Below are 14,817 nucleotides of genomic sequence, written 5' to 3'. Positions count from 1 at the left end.
TGTCACCCACCACCAGAATGATATTCATCCACTCAGTGCCTTCCAGTCACTAACAGAGGACATTCCAACATGTTGGGGTGATCAGTGTGACCATCACAGAGCATGGACAGTGGTCAGGTTTGTGCTGCTGGTCAAGGAGGAAGAATGGGGTTTGGGGGCAGAGGAGAACACCCAGCTGTGTCTCTATAGCTCACTAATGTCCCATCCCTGAGAACTGCTCTCAGAAGCAGCAGGTCCACCGGATTTGGCCTGCTTATTTTTGTTTATACGCTCAATGGGAGGCCATTAAAAGATTTTATGTCTTTCCCCCCCCCCCCCAGAGGTATGTAATGTTTAAGTTCAAACCAAATAACATGCATTAACTTTACGGTTCTCTGACTTCTTGTAACTATATTTGCTACTGTTATCTCTAAGGCCCCTACCACTTATCACGCAGCTGGGCCTCGCACTCAGCGATGGTGAGGTACCCGGGGTTTGGCTTCGTGTGCTGCATGACTTCCCGCCCGTAGTGGTAGAGCTCCCACACCAGGGACGGATTTGGGGCAAAGGCCTCAGGAGTGGCCAGGGTCTGAGATTTCCACTTCCTCCAATAACCTCCAGCTCCTCTGAAAGTTGGAATTCCACTTTCAGCAGTAATGCCAGCCCCTGAAATGATGACTATGTGATTTGCTTTTGCAAAAAGTTTCCGAAAATCGGCCGTACTTGAACTTGGACGAGCCATTGTTAGGCAAATCTTGGTTCTGTGGCAACTGGAGACTTCAATCCACAATACAGTTGGGAAAATAATTGGCTGGGGACAATTTGTAAAAGTCTCATCAGGTTTTCTTTATAGTATTAATTCTTGAGATGGACTGCAGGAAGCGGTGGCGGTGGCTTATGGGTTTTTTTTTAATTTTTAAATATATTTTTATTGTTTTCAGAGATGCAGCCTTTAGTTGTGTTATCAAGGAGGCAACAAGACCTCAGTTCTTGTCTTCTTGAAGGAAAGATTTCAGCCGAGAGGAAGAGACAGGAAGAGAGAGATAGAAATATCAATAATTAGATAGAATCATTAACCGGCTGCCACCAGCACACCCCCACTGGGGATCGAGCCTGTAACCCAGGCATTTGACTTTGACCGGAAATTGATCCATGACCTCCTATTGTAGGTCAATGCTCAACCCCTGAGCCATGCCAGTTGGGCCATTGAAAGATTTTAATCAGCAGGGGGGATGAGAGCTCCCTTAAGTGTTCTAAAAGCTAATGCAGGCCATTTCCACTCTGGTTTTGTACCCCAAACAACTGAAACCTGATATCCTGACAAATATACTTGCATGCAGGCTCACAGCAGCATAATGCACAGTAGCCAAGAGGTGGAAACAACTAAATGCACATCAACAGATGAACGGATTCACAAATGTGGTCCTTCCACACAATGGAATACTCTTCAGCCATAACAAAGAATCAAAGCACTGACACTCACTATGATGTGGATAAACCTTGAGAACATTTATACTCAGTGAACAAAGACCACACATTGCATATTTCCATTTTTATGAAATATTCAGAACAGGTAATTAGATAGAGCAAGAACACAGAGTAGTGGTTGCCCGGGGCTGGGAAGATTAGGGGATGGGAAGTAACTGCTAATGGCTCTGGGGTTTCCTTTGGGGGCATTGAAATTGTCTTGGAACTAGATATAGTTATGCAACATTGTCAATGTATTAAATGCCACGGAGCAGCCTGCTTTGCAATAGCTAGTTTTAGGATATATGGATTTCACTTCAATAAGATAAAATATAAATAACTAAGGAAGGTCACACTAACTAGAGGACAGAGGGTGAATTGTAAGGTGGCAGGAGGTAAAGCAGGACATCCAGCTGGAAAGCTACTGCAACTGTCCACGCAAGAAATGATGGGTGCCTTAATGTGTCAGTCCATTCGGGCTACTAGAACAACATACCCTAGACCAGTGGTGGGCAAACCATGGCTCTCGAGCCACACACTGTTGGGAGCCATCAGAGTTGAGACAAGCAACACCGTCTCAAGAAAATAGAATTAAGTTCCTTCTAGCAGAAGTTATGCGGTGCCCTGAGGGTTTGGCCAGAAGCTAAAGATTAACCTGAAGCTTAGCATCTCTGCAACTTCCCCTTCCTGTTCCTCCCCCATAGGTAGCCCAGCCTTGGAATGTTACACTTTGGAATGTTACGCCGCCCTGGCAGTTAGCCAATCCTGTGTTGCCAGATACCTTACCACCTTGCCACTCAGTGCCTAAACCAATTATACACTGCCAAAGACCCCTCTGTGTAGGCAACCCTGCCCCCCTTTGTTCCTGCTGTATATATACAGCCATTTCAAAAAATAAAGTTTGATGCTTGATCAGAACCTTGTCTTGCCTCCGTTCTTCGCGTTCCTTGTTTGCTTCATTCTCTTAGGTGGTTTCCACGTGTCCTCGTTGTTGCCCCGAGGGTCAGGGCAACACACGGCTCTTTGGCCCCTTGGAGTGTTCTAACGCCACTTTCTTCAAAATAGACTTGCCCAGGCCGAAAACTGACTTCTGCGCATGGGCCACAAAGTTTCAATCGCACTGTACGTGCACACCTGCACGTGGTATTTTGTGGAAGAGCCACACTCAAGGAGCCAAAGAGCCAGATGTGGGGGACAATTTTGAGGGACACACATGTGGCTCGCGAGCTGTGGTTTGCCAACCACTGCCCTAGACTGAATGGTTTAAACCACAGGTCTTTATCTCGCACAGTCTGGGAGCTGGAAGCCAAGATGAGGGTGCCAGCTTGGTGGGGTTCTGGAGAGAGCTTTTTTCCTGGCTTGCAGATGGCACCTGCTCACTGTGTGCTCGCATGGGAGAGAGAATCTCTCTCCTGTGTTATCTTATAAGGGTACTAATCCCATCACTAGGTCTTTACCTTCATGACCTAATAATCTCCCAAAAGTTCCACTTTCAGATACCATCACACTGAGGAGCTAGAACTTCCACATATGAATTTTGAGGGACACACACATTCAGTCTGTTAACGGGGGGGGGGGGGGGGGGGGGGGGACACGACACACAAAAAAAAACAAAACACATTGAAACCTGTAAAGAATTTTTGTGAGTTTATTTGAGCCAAACTGCGACAGATGCCGGGAAGCAGAACCTCAATGGATTGAGATAACGCTCCGAAGAATGCAGGGTTACACCTATATTTATACATTGCAATCAAAGGAAAGGGACGTAGGTGAGTTACATGAAATTCATTGGTGATAGGTTAGGGAGGTGGGACAGAGCAAAGTGGGGAAACCTCTGGGTTAGGGTAAAAGGTGAAATGATGGACATGTGCTTCTTTTTCAGAGATGGATACTGGATACTTTAACGTAATTAATAGTTGACAATTGATAACAATAACAATGAGGGAATGTCTCCAGGCCATTTGTTGTGCCCTGAGGGGTCCAGGTAAAAAGGAAGTTACAAGTTATCCAGGCATCTCACAGATATGTTATCTTAGAGGCCGGAAGACAAATGGGCTCAGTAAAGAAGATCTAAGTTGATCTTTGTCAGGTGAAATATCCGGTCTAGGACATGACTACCCACTATAACCTGTTTGTAGTTAGATATTTAATTTTTTAAACCATCTTTTGTGGTTATTTTAGGTCTCTGAGTTTGCAAGACTGCCACGCAGGCCTTCCCTGAGCTTGTCAGATTAGCATGTGGCTCTTTTCCTTCACAAGTCCATAGCATTTACTAGTAGCTCAGCTAGTCGTGTTAACAAGGAGGCAACAAGACCTCAATTCTTGTCTTCTTGAAGCAAAAACTTCAGCCAAGAGACAAAGGCAGCAAAGCAAGCAAGAGTTTATTGACTTCAGCAAAAGCATGCTCAGTGAAACAAGGAAGGGCCTCACATAGAAGAAGCAATAGGAGAGCCTAGGCTGGGTTTCTTTAGCTGACTGAAGGGGGCCTTGGAGTCAGGGTCCAGAGGTTAGCTGGGATGAGCTGCTGCTGCCCATTGCTCCCCTGGTTGCAAGTCTCATGGGGTCCCTTAGGGTTTAAGGGATTTGAACCTGTGGGGCAAGGAAAGGAGGAGGGGCCAGCGCAGGAAGTCATTAATCATTGCAGCTGGTCTTGAGGCAGCCACAATATCACCTGTCTGCTTTTGCTGCTTTTCTGTGCCTGGAATACAACTGAGGCCTAGATGTTACCTTTAGGGAGGAAAAGTCAGGAGGTCCAGACTGCATGACCAGCAATATGCTAGGGAGGAAAGGTTACCCTGGGGTCAAGGTCCTTGTTTTCCCAGTTTTGCCCCTTGCGAGGCACCCAGAGCTTTCTGCCCTGGTCACCTTCTGAATCGCCCACCATCCTTGCTCTGATCATGTCTGTCTAACTGCCTATTACATTCCCCACTCCAGGATCTTGGCTCTGAATCCTTTCAGAGAAATAGAGCGCAGGGTCTCTTCTGTAGCTACTTCTGCTGAAGAGAGCTGAGGCTTTCCTTCAGAGCACAGAGATCCCTGATCTCTGTCAGAGGGGTGCTGAGGCCTGGGTAGGGAAGGAGGTTGTTTGTGATGGTGTCGAGGGGCGGTATTCCCTGAGTACAAGTAGTGCTTGTAACCTAGTGGAAACAAACTGTGTTACAAATCTCAGTATTATTGGGGCAAGAATTGTAATGAATGGTCCGATAGGAGAAAAAAAGGTTTAGTTCCCAATAATTCCAAGTCAAAGAATGGAAGAAAAATAAAGCATGAGTCGAGGCTGGGAGGCAAATATTTGAGAATACTAGGAAAATCCAGGACCCAGTTTAGTTCACAGGTGAACAATAAAGCTTTTAACTGAACTAACGCCTAATATCCACAACTATGTTTTATGGGGGCTATTGAAATAAAATTTTCCTTCTAAAATCATTCTTATTTTTATCAAGGAGCCAAATTAAGACCAATTTATTTACCATATTAAGTCCAGTTTCCATTTGACCTGAAAATTTGTATGAACACAACAAGAATAGCAATTGACCATATATTCTCATTCAGATCTATTTTGCTGGCAACTCATACGGAATGGGAAAGATCGTCTTTCCCATTCCGTATGAGTTCAGTTGTTCAAGACTAGTGTGTGCACCTGAACCCCGGCAACAAGGGGTCAGAGAGGAAAGAGATTCCATCTGGGACTTTAGGGATTGATGAGCTCTAGCACGAGACATGTGGGTAGGGGTGGGGCCAGTTACATGGTAAGGCTAGCTGAGTCCCCAAACCTGGGCGGGCACAATGTGGCGGGGGGGGGGGGGGGGGGGCGGGGGGGGGGAGATGCTCTCTTTCAAGCCCACTATGGGAGTGGAGGGGATGAATGGCGGTGCTTGTTTCTCCTATTTGCCCCCTCTATTCTATTCCATTCCTCAGGACTCACCCCTACAATGGATCCTGAATAAGTGGTCAAAATTTGATCCCCAAACCCTAAAGAAAAAGAGATTAGCCTTCTTTTGCAATACAGCCTGGCCCCAATATAAACTGGGAACCAGGAGGCCTGGATGAAGAATGGAAGCCTTCATTATCACACCATTCTCCAGCTTAGATTTTCTCTGCCATCACCAGAGCCAATGGACTGAAGTCCCATATGTCCAAGCCTCCATAGCCTTAAGGAACAACCAACACCTTCGTAAGACTTGCAGCTAGACCTGCTTTGCTGGTCCCAGGGAAATGGGCGAAGGTCTGGTATACCCAAGTCTATGGCTCCCAGAGATGACCCTAAGTTATATACTACCTGTAAACAAGATCTCTCTGTAATTGCTATGGGCCCAAAGAAAACTACCCAAATGAAAAGGAAGCATTCTAAAAATGGGGGAATGCTTTTTAAAAATTATTTTTATTGATATTAAAGAGGAGGAGGGGAATGAGGAGGAGGAGAAGGAGGAGGAGGAGGAGGAGGAGGAGGAGGAGGAGGAGGAGGAGGAGGAGGAGGAGGAGGAGGAAAAAAAAACATCGCTGTGTGAGAGAAAAACACATCAACTGGTTGCTTCCTACATGTGCAACCGGGGATTAAATCTGGTGTCTCACTGGCCAGCCCAAAAATGGCCCGGGGTTCAGGCTCAATCCCCAGTGAGGGTGTGCAGGAGGCAGCTGACAGACAATTCTCTCTCATCATTGATTTTTCTATATCTCTCTCTCTCTCCCTTCCTTTCTGAAATTAATAAAAATATTTTTTTTAAAGAAAAAAGAATCACTCTCCTTTTTTTTTTTTTTTTTACAAAAAAATCTTTACAGGGCCAGCAGTATGGTTCCAGAAATAATTCAAAGCCCACCAAATCATACTTGGGCCTTATTTTAAAATGCAAGTTTCTGGGAGGTAATCCTTATTGAAATGAAAAGAAAAAAAAAAAAAAACAACACCTTAGCCATTTGAGTGGATCTAAATTAATGTAGTATTTCAGATGTTAAACATTAAATTGCTAGACAAGACTGAATTTCACCTACTTTGGGTGTTTTATTACAAAAAAAAAAAAGGCTAGAAAATAGATTTGAAGTTTTCAATAAATATATTACATTTGATTTTAAAAAATGTCTCTTTGAAGTGACCCTAGCTGGTCTGGCTCAGTGGATAGAATGTCAGCCTGCATACCGAAAGGTCCCAGGTTCAATTCTGGTCAGGGGCACATATCTGGATTGCGGGCTCGGCCCTCAGTTGGGGGTATGCAGAGGCAGCTAATCAATGGATCTCTCATCATTCTCTTCTCCCTCTTTCTTCCTCTCTGAAATCAATAGAAATATACTTTAAAAAAAGTTTGAGTATGTTTGCCAATGGAGAAGTCCAATATGATATATATTTGCTAATCTAAATGCCAATTGCTTACTTTTTAGTAATCACTAAAAATTAAATTTCCTAAGAGTTAAGAATTCAAATTAAATTAGAAAGAAATTGTATGGTTTGATGATAGAAAGTATAAAGTTTGGAGATATTTTTTAAGGAAAAGGAAGAAAATTGTTTTAAAGTTGGCTATTTCTGAATGGGTAAGAAGGTTTGTGAAAGTTGTAGAAGGTTTGTGAAGAGAAATCTTGAAAACAAATTATATAGGTAAGCTGAATGATGAGCTAAATTATATAAATAAATTTAAAGATCAAAAGAAAACTAATACAGAATTAAAGTTTTGTTCTTTTCTACTTTATGAAAAGTGCAAGGATATTCCTCTTGCTTTCTAGATATAAGACTTATTTTTTTAAAGCAATTTGGTAAATTATATATTTTCTCCCTACCTCATTCCTCCAGAACTTAGCAATTCTTATTGAGTGAGCCATGGTAATACATTTCTTTGCATGAATTAAATAAGACCAGTTTCCAATTGTACGTAGTTTTATCAACCAACACTTTGACTGGAATGTCATGTCTGAGAGAGATTGTTAGCCATGCAGGTTAGACCCCCTGACTTTCCTCCCTAAAGATAACATCTAGGCCTCAGTTGTGCTTCAGCTCCAGGCCCAGGAAATCAGCACAAGCAGACAAGTGACGCTGTGGCTGCCTCAGGACCAGCTGCCAGGACTAAAGATCCCCGGCATCATCAGTGGAGAACACACCCCTGGAAAACTGATGACTATTCTGCCAACCCTCCCCTAGGACCCTCCTGCCTTCAATGTCTCTGCAAGAGAAAGAAAAGTACCCTCAACACAAAGGACCCAGTGTGCACTCTCCTTCTGGGCAACAGGTCTGGGCCTTGGCTGCCTCCTCTCGGTCCCTCATAGGCATGCATCCCTAAGGCAGTGTTCTCCCAGACAGGCATCCCTAAGGCAGTGCTCTCCCAGGCATGCATCCCTAAGGCAGTGCTCTCCCAGGCATGCATCCCTAAGGCAGTGCTCTCCCAGGCATGCATCCCTAAGGCAGTGCTCTCCCAGGCATGCATCCCTAAGGCAGTGCTCGGCTAACTGAGGCTCGTAAGCCATATGCGGCCTTTTGGCCCCTTGAGTGTGGCTCTTCCACAAAACACCACAGCCTGGGTGAGTCTATTTTGAAGAAGTGGTATTAGAAGAAGTTTAAGTTTTAAAAATTTGGCTCTCAAAAGAAATTTCATTCGTTGTACTGTTGTTATTTGGCTCTGTTGACTAATGGGTTTGCCGACCACTGACCTAAGGCATGCTAAGCTTGCCCACGTTTCACTGTCCTGAGTGGTGCTTTTGCTGCTGTCAATAAATTCTTGCTTGCTTTGCTGATTTTTGCCTCTTGGCTAAAATCTTTCCTTCAAGAAGACAAGAACCGATGTCTCATCGTTGTCTAGCTGGTAATAGGAGCTGTGGGGATGGAAACAGGTGGCTGAATCTGAGACCTGGTTGGAGGTTGCAATGTCAGGGCTCGCTGAAAGGTGGGATGTGGAGGATAAGATAAAGGGAAGGTCCAGAATGGCTCCCAGGCCCTGAGCTTATTTAACTGTATGGGCAGTGGTTCCACTCCATGACTTTGAGTTCCAGTTAAAACTTAAAACGCACACATGAATACACACATGCAGACACCACACCTGCACACACATGTGTACACACATACAAACATGCTTCCACCTGCACACACCTCCATGCGCACTCATACATGTACATATACAAACAGCATACACATGCATGCACACACTCGCACACAATATGCATGTACACTCAAGCATATACACAGCCATCTATATGTGTGCACACACAAAAAACACTCTTGTATTTTCCATGTCTCAGTCTAAAATACTACATATTGTTCTCTTATGTAATGGGCTTATTGTCTTTCTCACCTGACTATAATAGGAGCTCTGTAGGACCAGGGGCCTCTGTCTGTCTTGTTCATGGCGGTGGCCCCACACCTGGAACAGTGGCACATAGGAGATGCTCAATTCATATTTGGCAACCAAGTGAATGAAGCGGCCAGAAGGGAAAGCTGGGACCTCTGCTCTCTGATCCCCACCTGAGTCACATCTTCAGCTGCCTCTGGAAAGTATGAGCGACGGCATGAGTGAGAGTGAGATGGGGCCAGCGGGGGTGTGGTGACAGGAAGGAGAGGAGGGCAAGGGGGAAAGAGGAGGGGCCAAGCCACAGCTCTAAAGGCGGCCCCGGGACCCACGGGTGCCTGTCTGTAGCGTGCGAAGCCCAGGAGCGTTGGGCAATTGTGGTTTTCCTCCCAGCCCGCAGGACCCAGCCGTGCAAGCCTAGCCTGGACATCTAGAGCCTCATCCACGTAGGCATGGAGGAGACAGTGGTGCGGCCCTCGGTGTTCGTGGTGGACGGACAGACGGACATCCCGTTCAGGAAGCTGGAGCGCAAGCCCCGGAGACAGGCTTGCAGTGCTGCCCGGCTGAGTCTGGTCCTCCTTCTGCTGCTGCTCGTGGCTGGGCTGGCCCTACAAGGGTGGTTTCTGCTGCACCTGCACTGGCGCCTGGGACAAATAGTCACCTCATTGCCGGTGAGTGGGGAATGGGGGCCAGAGGTAGGCAGGTCTCCTGTGTCCCTGTGTGTCTCTCTCTGTGCATGGCTGTGCGGGGCGGGGGCCAGACTCAGGGCAGCCCCAGGCAAGTTCATTCATCTCCCTGGGCCTCAATTTCTTTGTCTGTGAAATGGGCATAAAAATAAGAGTGTTTGCCTCAGAGGGAATAAAATACGTGCCCATGGTGGCTGGCATATAGCAAGAGTTCAACCAATGGAAAGTATTCTTCCTTTTCTTAAAAAAGTAAGATATAACTGCCCTGGCCAGTATGCCGCGTTTGGTTGAACATTGTCGCATGTACTGCAAGGTCGACGGTTCAATTCACAGTCAGGGGCACATGCCCAAGTTTCAGGCTCGATCCCCGTGCTGCGGTGGATCAAAGTTTCTCTCTGTCTCCCTCTCCCTTTCTCTCTCTCTCTCCAATCAATAAATACATATTTTTAAAAATAAAATTAAGATATAACTGACATACAACACTGTGGAAGTCTAAAGTGTACAACGTATTAATTTGATACATTTATATTACAGTATGATTGCTATTATGGCATTAGCTAGCATCTGTATGGTGTCACTTCATTATCATTTCTCTTAGTTTGGGAATAATTCAGATCTAGTCTCTTAGCAAGTGTTTATAAAACAGTTTTGCTGTCTGTAGCCCCTGGAATCAACACGACTTGCATATTATTTATTGGCGATTCTTGATCACTATTATTGGGATTGCCGCTAATCCACTTTGTCCAGGTGGCTGAGAATCTCTCTGCATTCGTTTCCAGTTGGCCGTGGATGTGACTGTCTGTCTGCTGGCCATGCCTGTAGGTCTGTGTGTCCTATGTGGTTAAGACCTTGTGCCCTGTGTCTCCAGGTCATTTATCTTTGTGTCTGGATCTGGTGGCCACGTGTGCAAGTCCATGTGGACTGTACTGCTGTCCTATGTACACACACACACACACACACACACACATGTCCATGCACCTGCCGGTCCACAGCCCATGGGTTGATGTTGTTTTTGTTTCTGGGTCTCTGTGTGTCACAGACCCATCTGGATCCATAAACCAGGCATCCATGTGTGTGGATCCACATGTGTCTGTCAGTGATACCTAAGTGTCCAGTGTCATGTGCCCATATCCACATACTGGCATTTATGTCCACATGTCTATGTATCTTGAACATTATTTATTGAATAAACACTTATAGAGTGCTTACTGCGTGCCAACGGCTGTAATACACTTCACACATATGAATTCATTGAATCCTTGGCAGGCACTCTTCATATGCCCATTTACAGAGAGGAAAACTGAGGCACCATGTGGTGATGAGGTTACTGTATGGTGTGTGCATGTGGCCCTGGGTGTGTACTGGTATCTGAGGGTGATGCTGGACCCATGATCTGCATGTGAGTCTGAGTGATACCAGGGGAGGGGCCCCACAGGTCCTTACTCTGGGCTCCTCTGCATTTTCAGGAGAGAGATACAGGATCCTGGGAGCAGCTGACGCCAGGTGAGTCAGGGTGCTGGTCCCCGGGGAGGGGCATCGGATGGTTCCCACGCTGCCTCCACCCCCATTGCACAAGGGACAGAAAGTCCCACAGGTGCCCCTCCCCCAATCCTGAGAAGCAGAAGTTTGGGTCATTCCGGAAAGGGTGGGGTTGACACCAGTAAGTGGACTTGATGACCTCTGGGAGACTGGCCCTTACCTGCCTTCACCTCTGACATCTGACTCTCTCTCCAGAGGCAAGGTCCCACAAGACGAACCCGGCAGCACATCTGACAGGTGAGGGGGACCCCGGGTCCTGGCAAGGGGTGAGGGTCAAGGTGTTCTGGGAAGACTAGACAGACACACAACATGTCAGAGTATTCATTCACTCACTCACTCACTCACTCAATATTTATTCACAGAGTCACCCAGAGCACAGGCACTGCCTGGGTCCATGTATTTCTAACTTTATTCATTGAATAAACCTGTAAACAGGGCTCACACACGTCATGCACCAAATACCCTTTATACATATTAATTCATTAACTCCTAAGCAGATACTCTCCATATCTCCATTTTATTGAGACAGAAACTGAAACACACAGAGGTTTTAAGGATGCTAGGCCAGGGTGGGTTCTGCCTTCATTCCCCAGTTTTGCCAGTACAAGGTGTTTTCTCGTGTGTGTGTATGTTTTTTGTTGTGTTTTTGTTTTTGTTTTTTGTTTTTTTACTGATTTCAGAGAGGAAGGGAGAGGGAGAGAGAGACAGAAACATCAATGATGAGAGGGAATCATTGATTGGCTGCCTCTTACACACCCTATACTGGGGATTGAGCTCGCAACCCAGGCATGTGCCCTGACTGGGAATCAAACCATGACCTCCTGGTTCATATGTAGATGCTCAACCACTGAGCTACACTGGCCGGGCCACTATGAGGTTTTTGTGTGTGGTGTTTTTATTTATTTGTGGTAATCCTCACCAGAGGTTATTTTTTTCCACTGATTTTTAGAGAGAGTGCAAGGAAAGGAGGAAGGGGGAGAAGGAGGAAAGAAGGGAGAGAGAGAGAGATCAATTGGTTGCCTCCCGCCTGAAGCCCAAACCCACCGGGTCTCTTGACTTGGGAATCGAACCCATGACCCTTCAGTGCTTGGAGTGGATGCTCTAACTACTGAGAAACACTGGCCAGGGCAACCACTACCGTTTTGGTGCTTTTCTCAAGTCACTTAATTACTCCATACCTTGGTTTTCCTGCCTATCAGAGGGCAACCAGACGAGTTAATATGTATAAGAAGTAAGTGACTTCACTGCTCTGTGCCTCGATTTCCCAACCTGCCAGAGAGAATGAAGTGAATTCATACGTAGAAAGTTCTCAAACAGCCTAGCACAGAGGCGGAGGCTCAGAGAGGGGTGGTGACTGGCCTAAGTTCACACAGCAAGTTTGGGGCATGTGCTGAGCAGTTCCCTTTGTCTCCCTCCCCAGGAGCCAACTTCAGCTTGACCAGCAGTGGGGGCCCGCTGCTATGGGAGTCGAAGCTGGGCCTGGCCTTCTTGAGGAACCTCCGCTACCAAGAGGGTGCCCTGGTGATTGTCCAAGCCGGCTACTATTACATCTACTCCAAGGTGCAGCTAGGGGGGGTGGGCTGCCCAAAGGGGCTGGCCAGAGGCCTGCCCATCACCCACGGCCTCTACAAGCGCACACCTCGCTATCCCAAGGAGCTGGAGCTGCTGGTCAGCAGGCAGTCACCCTGTGAGCAAGGGACCGGCTCCCGCGTCTGGTGGGACAGCAGCTTCCTGGGCGGCGTGGTGCACCTGGATGCAGGGGAGGAGGTGGTCGTCCGGGTGCTGGAGGAGCGCCTGATCCGGCCTCGGGATGGTACACGGTCCTACTTCGGGGCCTTCATGGTGTGAAGAATGGAGCAGTAGCCGGTTGACAGGGGGTCTGACTGGAGAGGTGCCTCAGGAGACAGACAATCCAGCAAGTAGAGACCTCTCCAGAACTCAGCACTTGGGGAGCCAGCAGGCACCTCAAGGGGCCAAAAACCCAGCCACCCCTAGAGCTTGGAGACATTGCTTGATAACCACGTGTGACACAACACAAGTTATCAACTCAACCCCACACACCCACACAGGCCGAACAGTCACACACATGATCATCACATCAGACTTCCACATGCCACGTCACAGTCAGACTCATCACACACACACAGCATCATGATCTCACACACACACACACACACACACACACACACACACACACAGCCTGAGGTTCCTATCAGCCAAGACGAATGCATCCCGGGTGAGGACCAGACATTGTCTGTAACCCTGGGCCCATGACTGCTGGTCTTGGAATAAATGGCAAATGCTGCATCTTGGTCAACCTCGTCATAAGGCAAGAGTGGCTTGTAGAGACAGAGAAATCGATGGAATGACTCACAGATGTCACTTTATGGATAAGAACCCTGAACCCAGCTGGCTCAGCTCCATGCAGGAAGCTTGGGGGAAGTAGAGACTGCATGCCCAGGTCTGCCTTGCCCTCCAATCCACGACTCCTGAGGACGTGAAGACTACCTCCTGCCCAGCACCCTTATTGCAGGCATCGGTGCAGAGTGGCATACCCTCGGCGTTGTGGAAGCTCGGAGTGACTGGGGGCACAGGAAGAGTGTCGGGGGAGAGGAAGTGATGATACGCATAGATGGTCTGTGCAAATGAACATATACTTTGTTGGGATTGGAGGGAAGTGTTATTTCCAAGGACCCTACGAAGAGGGCTGGGACCCAGAGATGAATAAATTATTATTTTATTGTCATTGTTGTCTGGTACAGGAGCGAAGGAAACAGGCTTTGCAACCTGATACTCCTAGGTTTCAATTTCACTCCACCACGTCCTGGCTGTGGTCTTTGAGCAAGTCCTATCACCTCTCAGTGCCTCAGTTTTCTCTTCTGCAAAATGGGAGGTCACAGCAGTCCTTGCCTCCTCGGCTCGTTGAAAAGATGAAATCAGATCATACCCAAGAAGCCATTGGGTATGGTGCCTGGGACACAGTCAGAGCTCCAGAAGTGGTGTGTGCCAGAAGTGAGTTAGAAATACAAAGAGCGTTTCTCGGGCACTCTCCCTATACCAGACATCTCCTGTCACGTGCCTGGGCAGAGCCATCGCTGTCTCCATGTTCCTGATGGGGAGACAGAGGCGGGGATGCTGCCCCCACCTCCACCTCCACTCCTATTAAGGATGCAGGGCTTCATGCCTCTGTGCCCTTACTGGGCAGGTGGGAGGTGGGACAGCCCCAGATGCAGAGCCCCAGCCCCCGCTGGAGTTTCCTTTACTCTCATCATGGTCTTTCTGTTTCCGTGGCTTTGTGCAGAGACCAAGGTGTGGGGCCAATGTATTTATCTCAGCCACCAACTTCCGCTTGGGGATGGAACTCTCACTAAATTTAATCTTCAAAGATCATTCCATCCAGCCTTGAGGTGAAGGAGAGGAAGAGAAAAGGTGGGTAAGGAGGATGGGTAAGGGTAGGAGGGATGTGGAAAAGGAAGGATGGAGGGGAAGAGGAGGGGAAGGAGAAGGGAAAATCTGAGAGAGCCCTGTGGCTGTGCAGGCTGCTGCAGCAGGACACCTAGACCAGTTTCAGATAATGTGTGGTGGCAGGAAGTCCCAGCTCAAGCCACTAACCTACTTTTCAGCAGAAGTTAAATCTACTTGATTTCTGCTTTTACCTCCTGGGCTCCGGTCTTTACCAATTTCAACCTCTCCTCCACCCCCAATAAACCCTTCCTCAAGCCCTCTCAGCCCCGAGGCAGGAAACCCTCCCCTGCCCCCCTTCTTTTCATCTCTTATCAAGATTTTAGAGGTGGTAGAAGTGAAAATAATGATGATAAAGTCACTTATTAATTTTCTATTATGAAGCTGTGCCCCTCCTGCTACGTATCACTGCAGTCAAATAC

At 47.2% G+C, this 14,817-nt stretch overlaps 1 protein-coding gene and 1 long non-coding RNA gene across 2 annotated transcripts in view; one reads left to right on the top strand and one right to left on the bottom strand.

Moving 5' to 3' along the window:
* Positions 1-14,817, bottom strand: part of LOC311623502 — a 199,471-nt gene that overhangs the window by 7,241 nt on the left and 177,413 nt on the right. The window lies entirely within an intron of this gene.
* Positions 9,045-13,679, top strand: TNFSF14 (TNF superfamily member 14). Its single transcript, XM_084885441.1, has 4 exons — positions 9,045-9,379; positions 10,861-10,897; positions 11,129-11,170; positions 12,354-13,679. The coding sequence occupies exons 1-4, from the start codon at positions 9,161-9,163 to the stop codon at positions 12,779-12,781; spliced, it is 726 nt and encodes a 241-aa protein (XP_084741567.1). The 5' UTR covers positions 9,045-9,160; the 3' UTR covers positions 12,782-13,679.

Source organism: Pipistrellus hanaki (assembly GCF_964339955.1).
Source record: "Pipistrellus hanaki genome assembly, chromosome: 5".
NCBI lineage: Eukaryota > Metazoa > Chordata > Mammalia > Chiroptera > Vespertilionidae > Pipistrellus > Pipistrellus hanaki.
This window is presented reverse-complemented; position numbering and strand designations above follow the sequence as displayed.